This window comes from Lytechinus variegatus, chromosome 16, assembly GCF_018143015.1.
Source record: "Lytechinus variegatus isolate NC3 chromosome 16, Lvar_3.0, whole genome shotgun sequence".
Lineage (NCBI taxonomy): Eukaryota > Metazoa > Echinodermata > Echinoidea > Temnopleuroida > Toxopneustidae > Lytechinus > Lytechinus variegatus.
Genome location: NC_054755.1, coordinates 20,862,122 through 20,871,444, shown reverse-complemented (window position 1 = coordinate 20,871,444; position 9,323 = coordinate 20,862,122). Strand labels below are relative to the sequence as shown.

At 33.3% G+C, this 9,323-nt stretch overlaps 1 protein-coding gene across 1 annotated transcript in view; it reads right to left on the bottom strand.

The window, feature by feature from the left end:
• Positions 1-2,442: 2,442 nt before the first annotated feature.
• Positions 2,443-9,323, bottom strand: part of LOC121430276 (protein O-mannosyl-transferase TMTC4-like) — a 28,598-nt gene continuing 21,717 nt past the window's right edge. The window contains exons 17-19 of the mRNA XM_041627554.1: positions 6,986-7,134; positions 4,338-4,450; positions 2,443-3,274 (exon numbers count right to left, since the gene is read on the bottom strand). Of these exons, the coding sequence (XP_041483488.1) occupies positions 3,071-3,274; positions 4,338-4,450; positions 6,986-7,134 (466 nt within the window). The 3' untranslated portion in view covers positions 2,443-3,070. The remainder of the gene's footprint in view (positions 3,275-4,337; positions 4,451-6,985; positions 7,135-9,323) is intronic.

The following is a 9,323-nucleotide window of genomic DNA, read 5'->3' as shown; positions in this document are numbered from 1 at the left end:
AAAATTCAAGCACCATTAAAATATAATACTTTGTACATGAATTCATTACATGTAATTATTATGGCATTAGAGAATATCGTAACCCACCATACCGTGTGCCTCAAATGTAATACATGTTATACAATGCATTAATTCCAACTCCAATTAGAATTCCAATTCAATTTGATTGTTTAACAATTAACAGCATACACTGTACCACAATTCAATAAACTTGTTTGAATACAAGTAGAAGACAAAAATAAAGAAGAGCGTATAATATTTTCATGAATGGAACATGTTACAAGGTTTAAACCTCATCATCAGACTGATAATTATAAAAAGTCATTGGTATTTATGCATTTTGGATATCGGGTACATTTGAAGAATGTAAATACATAAAGACTACAAAAGGTATGTGATACAGGAGAATTCAGTTTGTAAAAAGGATTGAAAGTAAACTCATCTAGAACCCTTTCTTAACCTCTTTAATTTCACTCCTTTGTACAATGTGTACATATCATGCTTGAATGAACCCAAGAATTCAAACCTTATTTTCCCTATTTCCTCGGAAGCACTCGCTGAATTCCTTCTCCATTCACTCTAGTTGTGACGGTTATTGTTGACCATTTTTGACAAGTTATATATCATTTTAAAGCATAGGATGTTCTCCTTAAATTTCCAATTAAAAAACCTGAAAATTCATTATGGGTGACTTATTGGTGGTTTGGGGGTGGTACGTCACAAATATCACAAGACATTCAAACCTGTATATAAAGATGGACTACGTAAGAAAAAGTAGTCTCCATGAACAGGTGGTCTCTATAGATACATGTAGGTGTGGTCTTTACAAGTAGTCATTTACGCTGGGGCCTGCAACACAAAGCTTACCAATCATTGTAGAACCTTTTTTCAGATTGAATGGATTGACTACAATCTACAATTAATTGTCAAAATCAAGCGTATGATCAATTGCTATCCTTTGTGTTACAGGACCACGTTTAACTGTAACAAAATCAATGTTTGATTAATTAATTCTCTATTTTGAGTGTCTAGGCTAATGAGTAAGAGAGAACTATAAAAGTTGATAAATCAGCAACTAATAATATACATCTATAAACAGAGAGAATTGTTATGCTTGGCATAAAATTGTAAAAAATATACTCACTATGAAGGATAGAACGAGTTATAAACACTTAAATTCAAAACGCTTTTATTTTTTTTACTGGTACCGCATATTTGCATCTAAATAGTTTTATTTTATCTACATACATAATATATTGACACTAAAATATATAATTTGTATAATTCTGTAAGCACACAAACAGATGTTCTTGAAAATGAAATGGCCTAGTGAAAGCACTAAAAAACACACATTTTCAACTTTGTTAACCTTATAAGTATCCTGATGCAACAATGATAACAATACACCTTAGGGGTGTTTTGAGAAATTTCAAGTTTCATTTCCAAATAAGTCTGAAATACCCCATAATGCTTGATATGGGGACTTTATGCTTGATTTGCAATGAAAATTGCTTGCAACACTTTATTTGACGTGTTGTTTATTTTAACTGTAATCATTCCCTATTGTATTTAAAAATGTTCACAACATGGGAAACATGCCAATATCTTTCAGGCACAGAAGATCCTGAGGACTGATCGGTAGTAATGATGCACAATGAATGGCGATATTTTACCAGCCTATGTTATTCTAATACTGTAGTTTTATGTATCATACACTCATCTCAAACACTATAATATTAATAATAAAATAATAATTGGATTTATATAGCACTTTTTCCAGAGAATACAAAGTGCTGTTGATGGCATAAGACAAGTTAAGGTTTATGGTTATATACGTGTGTTTTGAGATGTTTTTTAAACATTATATCATACATATATAACAAATTCAAACATTAGACCTACTAAATCTATTATGACCACTGAACTTAGACATGAATCTTTTCCCTCATCTTACCCATCCTTAATATAATATACACTGATTCTTTTTTAAATAAATATACAAAAATTACAAAATACATATTTCAAAACACCATTCGTTTATTTATACTTTAAAATACTTTTTTTTGTACCATACTTCTCATTTAAAAGACACTGATTGAGAGACTAGGTGTTCGCTTTGTTTCTATAGTTTTTTCTAGCACAACTGGTAAGAAAGACTATTCAAAATGATATTGAATTTGGTGTACCTTTCTAAAGGGTATCACACTCGTGTCACAGTCACATCAACGAAATCAATAAAATCTATTACATTATGGACAGTTTGGAGTCAGTTTCGTTGGTGTGAGTGTAACACAAAACATATATTATCCACTGCTATTATAATTAAGGCACTAGTTCAAGGTGTATTTTATTCTTGCCATGGGCAGAAATCTGTCCCCAAAGGTAGGGGGGACCAGGGCCTGGAAAATTTGACAAGCCCCCCCCCCCAAAAAAAAAAAAAAGGTAATCACCCAACAATGAAAGGTGATTTTAATCAAAACAATTTGACAAGAAAAAAAAAGGCTTTCGCCCAAAATAGGTCATTTAGTCCAAAATACATGCATTATTTCGATTGTGAAATTATGTATTCTGCTCCATCATGAAAGACCAAAATTAGTGGGGGGGGGGGGACATTTGATATTGTGTCCCCTCTACTATTTTGGGTAGGGGGGGACGTGACCCCCGTGTCCCCCCTGGGATTTCCGCCCATGATTCTTGCCAATAACAAACCACATCATATGTCTACAATTATAACAGATCAGTGTAGACAGAGAATACTAGTTGTTTCTACTCTCAAATAGCTCAAAACATCATCACATACAAGCCAATATATTTTCTGTGTAAATATGTGTTCTATTATATTTATCTCCAGTATCTTACTTTATTAAAGGTAATAAATAGTTCTGTGTGTGTGTTTCACTTGCAAACCAATATTCTGTGGACATCATTTAACATTTCATAATCAAATATTTCTGAGCAAATATATTCTTTCTTCACATCCTAACAAACAATGTCATAACATTCACACTGAGTTTGCTGTACAAACCCTTCGCTCGAGGAAACTGATCTGAATTTGGGAAATTAACACGATTCATCCCTTTTTCAACTTCCTCCCAAGCTTTCTCAAATTATCTTCCATGACCTCTGAAGAGGGGTCAAGGGTCAGCGACCTCTGGTACTGATGGTAGGCCTCCTCTAGCTTTCCCCATCGGTGATAAAGAACACCAAGGTTGCCATGGTAACGAGCAACATCCGGTTTGTAGTGGATGGCTTGAAGGTACATCTCCTCCGCTTCCTGCAAATGTGAATAATTTTGAATTAACAATTCTAACAATTGTAAATCATATTTAAAATAATTGAAGTCAATTGCCTAAAAAATTGCTTTTTTAATTTCATGATACAACAAACAATCTACATAAAACCAACTTTTTTTTTATATATCCTATGTGAACTTTGTAATTTGTTTAATACCCATAGGCATTATAAAGTGACCATTCAGTTCACATAGTCAATTAATTTTCCCTGTCATTCATAGATTTCAATGTCAAGGCCCCATCTTACAAAGAGTTACGCTTGATCCAATCAATCGTAACTCTAAGGAAATCCATCAGTGCCATATTTTCTACAGGAATTTTGCAAAATGTCCTTTGTAAACAAAGGAGAACACACCAAATTGTCAAGATATCAAGGAGCTCATGGATATACATTCATATCTAGAAAATCTTTTGAACAAACATAAATTTTATATGCTGACTTTGCTGGCTTTCTATAGTTGCGATTGATCAGATCAATCGCAACTCTTTGTAAGATGGGCCCCAGTTCTTCTATTTAACATCACAAGGCTAAAAGCAATATATTCTACATGAAATAGCTTTGTCATCCATCGCATCAAGGAGATCAACTCCATGATCTCTTCATCTTTCATACGGTTTATTTCAGATTCATCTAATGCCAATTCACCTACTATCATTTGGTCTACCTTCAGTTCGTCCACTATCCACATGGTCTCATTGCCAATTCGTCTACTCACCATTTTGTCTAATAACCAGTTGGTCTGATAGCCATTTACTATATATACCACTTGGTCTATTTGGACTAAGTGTTCATTACGCAAAATGAATGAAAATAAAATGGATATCAGACCAACTGTTTCTGAGACGAAATGGTCATGGACGAAATGGTGGTTTATACACAAAGTGAGGATTGGACCAAATGATTATTGGACCAAATGGTTGTGAGACGAAATCTTGATGATGGACGACATGGCATTAGACTAAATGAAGGTAGACCACATGGTGAGTGGCAAGTTGGGAGTAGACGAACTGGTAATTCATCCTTTCATACATGGCCTACGGTACCTTATATCTTTCCATCTTGCCTAATACATTGCCAATAGCGTAGTAGATTTGAGGATCATCTTTGACATGCCTCAAGGCTTCCTGTCCTACTGATACAGCAGTGTTATATTGACCTAAAGAAAGATTGATAGGAAATACCATTATCTGTACACAATATTTGGGTGTTGTTTCATAAAGCTCTTCGCAAGATACAAACAATTTTATGCACAACTGGAACATGTTCTCAGGTACTAAAGTCAGGTAAATACATGTACACAGGGCCTGACCTTTACTTTTTTTAGGGAGCCAGCCGGGCTCATGCTCTTTTTTCAGGAAGCTCAAGTTTATCACGTTTTTGGTTGTCATAATAATGGTCATAATTATTGACAAATTGAAACACCCCATAACACAATAAGCTTTTTTAATAATCATCAGTACCGGGTGTATTATCAAGGGTAAATCATCACACCCATATACAACACAAACACATGGGATTGTTCATTGTTCATCTTTAATGAACCCCTCCCCTACCCCCCCCCCAAAAAAAATAATAGTAATAGATAAATAAGTAATCAAAATAAATACATGTATATAGAGAGAGTCTAGAGATAATAATAAATTATGATAGATCTGGAAGTCTAGTCTAAATTACAAATTATTAGAAAAGTGAGGTCTAACTAGCTGTCATGATTAGAATCATGAGTGTGGGTGTGTTTGTGTGGGTGTGACTGTGAGATGGACTTGGATATGCTTACAAGTAGAAATGAATTCAAATTTAATTTCTACTCCATATATTCCAGTAAAACCCTTGCCCTTTCATGAGTCTTGTCTCTGTTACATAAAATATACAACCATTTGTGCAATTGATGTGGCAAACAATTTTCAGTAAAATACAATTAATTTGATAACAGCTTATACTTGTTTGTGATACAGGGCCCTGGTAGGATATGGGTCGATAACTATGCAAAATACTTTGTTGCAAATATGAATAATAATCTGCCTAATAGATACAAATTGAAAATTTAGTCTGGTTAAATTTAAAAGCTACATGTTCATGTAACATAAAGAGAGAAACAAGTCTAATCCAGTATGAAAGCACTATGAAAACAACAGATAGAGACAAGGTTTGCTTGAAGCATGTACAGTTGAGGCCGGAAGTTTACATACACCCATGGAATTAATTGAAATTTGTTGGTTTGCCAAACATCGTAAAATTCATTATATCTTCAGAAATATAATTACTACCATGACGAATTTGGTGTCAAAGAAAAGAGCGTATTAAGCTCTTTCACATGATTGGAATGCCGCTGGGATTAAAGTGAATTTCAGGTGGAAATTTTTTAAAGAAAAAAGTAATATTCATGCCAAATGTATTCTATTGTTTATTATATTTCCAAACATTGTTTCATAGAATATGATCTATGATTTATGTTACTTTTTCTATAATGATATGTCACCACCACTGAACAAAAAGTGTAATCTGAAATGTTTGCATTTAGAAGTAACTAACACAAATATGAAATGTTTTTGTCAAGTTTTTATTTTTAATTTGACTAAAATATGAAGATTTTTTTTTGGAAAAAATACGACACCTAAATTGTTTTCAGCTCCTGATGACAAAGCAATGTGATGAAAGGGCATGACATACCCTTTATTTGATATCAAATTTGTCATGATAGCACAAATATTTTATAAGATACATTAAATTTTATGATGCTTAGGAAGTGTCAGCTTTTCTTTGAATTTCCTGGGTGTATGTAAACTTCTGGCCTCAACTGTACATCATGATGCATCTTTTAAAAGGGTGCTTTTATATTGTCCAATGGGTAAAAGAACTTATGCGCTATTGAGCTTAAATGAACCAGAAAAGTGAGGTGAAAAGAGGAAACCATAATACACCCGTGCAAAAAAAAATGAAATAGAAATATATGATAAACATGTATGGTTTTCTGAAGAATAAGAAGCAGCAGAAGAAAAAGAAGATGAACAAGAAAAAGAGCAAGAAGAAGAATAAAGAAGAAGAATAAAGAAGGAAGAAGAATAAGAAGCAGCAGAAGAAGAAAAAGAAGAGGAAGAGTAGAAAGTCAAAAGTGCTATAAACTACTGTAAGTATACAGCACACTGGTCAGAATTCAGTATTCACAAAAGATTTTCAAATTATGATGAAGTTTTGAAATACCTTTTGAATACTGTAAATAAAGTATTGATTATATTGCAATTACACAATATTATCCTCCAGAAGTGTTCCAAGTTATAGCTACATGTAAGATCCTTGGGTGGTAACATATCAGCCTCAAAGACTGCATAAAGGCAAACAATTTTTTTTTATATTTCAGGTATATTCATTTGAGCCTTCTGATGCTCAGGCCCCAAAATGTTTTCCTGTTCTTCCAGAAAAATAAAATTATTAACTACATGTACGTGCAAAATCAAAGTGCACACAACACGACATTCATTTCAAAAATCACATCGAAATTGCCCACATTTCTATCAAATGTAATACTTTCTATCAAATGTAATATTTTCATTTGGTCTAATTTCATCTATGACTGCATATCTGGATGAATAATCAGAAATACAAAAGAAAGCTTTATATTTTGGTTAAATTTCTTTTCAACTCGTGGCTCTCCATCACGTTCTCAACAATAACAAACACACATTGCTCTTACCCAGATCATCATACAATGTCAGAATGTTGGACCAAGCCCGGGAATGATCTAGTTTGTGAGTGATAGCACTCTCCCATCCCTTCACTGCTAGCATCCACTGCTTCGTTTCTAAATACTGTGGTTGTAACATTATCATTATCAAAGAATATCAGCAAAGTTTTCTGTGTTAGCGGGCCGTTATAACCTTGCATCTCCAAATGTGAAAATTTTGATAGAACAGCACAAGAAAAAGTTGTAATTCCTGTCAAGAACTCTATCAACTTCAAGCAAAACAAGGTTAGCACTTTTTTAATACTCTAAAATATAGATTTTTTTTTACTGTCCTCAATTTTTTTTTTTTGAGATAAAAGGTTTTAATAGGCAACATCACTGAGTAGTTTTGAAGGCTGAATCAAATCATGCACTTGGTCTCGCCTTTTGGAACTTTGTGTATAATTATATATTTTCGTTAGTGGCAAACATGCTTATCCAATAAAACAAGCTGTAAATATTTTAGTTGTAAATTGACATTAACTAAAATCTTTTTTTTATTCAAACAAAGGCCATTACATGCAAAAACAATGAAATTGATTTTTAAGTATAATTTTCTTCTAATTTCACGTTATTTTCTGTGATAATTGTGGGAGAGGATTTTTACAATGAGATCATCATGTGATTGGTGCAAGTATCTATGTACATGTCATCAATGTAGTTTTTAAAGAATAAGCTCCATATGAATTTCACAAATTGATCAATTCCAAATCAATAAATCAACAAATATTCAACTAAATCAAGCATCAAACCTTGTAAACTCAAACAATATTTTTCAGTGTTTTTACGTTCAATAATAAGATTAAGCCTGGTGTATTTCTTTTCAATAGTAAAATCATAAATACATGCAGACATGCAATTTATCTTTAAATGTTATGCTGATGCTAATAACATAGTTTTAACATCTGTAGAACATCAGTTTTCAACTAGTGAGATAACCAACAAAAGGTCAATGTTTAGAATTCTAATAATGCAATATATGGAGTTTTCCATATCCTTTTACATGCAGCAACATGTATATGAGTTTTAATAATACTTTGCAAACAAATCATTTAGATAACTCCATGATGATAAATATTGGATACTGGTATTCTTTTGTCTTTATGAAATAAGCAGAGCTGCCAACCTGAACAAGAACATTTAAGTATTTTTAAAGCTGAAAATCAGTATTTTGGTGAGAAAAATCAGTATTTTCAAAGAAATACCATAGGACAACACATAAAATTGGAACTTGAGAAATCAGTATTTTGCATGAAACCATCAGTAGTATTCTCATTTTTCAGTACTAAATACTCAAAATCTGGGGCCGATTGCACGAAAGGGTCTTTCAAAGGACCGTCTTTCGTGTCGCCCATCTTTTATGATGCGCTGTATGCGGGATATTTCTGAAATGTATGATAAACAAATAAAATTTGTTAGCTAGCATTTAAATCAATTTGTAGAAAAATTCATGATATATCACATCATTTTATAAACAAATATTTAGTTAAAACTAACGGATGAATGAAATATGTTTGCAGGTAATTTATTAAAAATGCGTTTTACATGGCGCATCACAATAAATGGGCGACACGAAAGACGGTTCTTGCAAAGACCATTTCGTGCAATCGGCCCCTGTACTACTTGGCAGGTCTGAATAAGATCATATCTTTGAATTAATGGATTGCTTTTTCTCCATCTCTCTCTCCCTCTCATCATTTTTTTTCACTCAAGACTGCATCCCACTTTTCCCGCTCTATTCTTCACTGTTACCGCCCACTCCCCTTCTCCATTTTTTTTTCTTGCTTACCCCTTTTTTAATCCATGACTAAAACCTCCATTTGAGAACACTATACCCCAATTTCCCTCAATCAATTCTCTTCTCCAAGTACGACAAACCCACTGCCGCAAGCAAGCAATAATATTCAAGTATCAAAACACCCGTTTCTTGACCTCGGTCCGAAGATAACACAACAGCCCGAGCGCGGTCCCTGCAAAGCATGCTGTCATTTTATTTACTTACTTTCCTTATTTCGAGGTCGATTTTCTTCGTTCGAAATTGAAAATGGACTAACATTGGATTTCTGAATACAATATGCCTTTGAAAACGTGATTAAATATCAAATACAATAATTTCATTCCGAAGGTCCTACTACAGGCAGAGAAGTCTAACGTAATAGCACAGCTGTTGTTTATCATTTCGTCCTTGGCTCAACGCTCATTTACTGGCCTGTGGAGGTGAAATTGAGACAACGGGGATTACCTGGCCAAGAAGGGTTTATCGAGCTTGGAAATGTTGAGATTTTCAAATGAAAATTGGGGTCTAGAA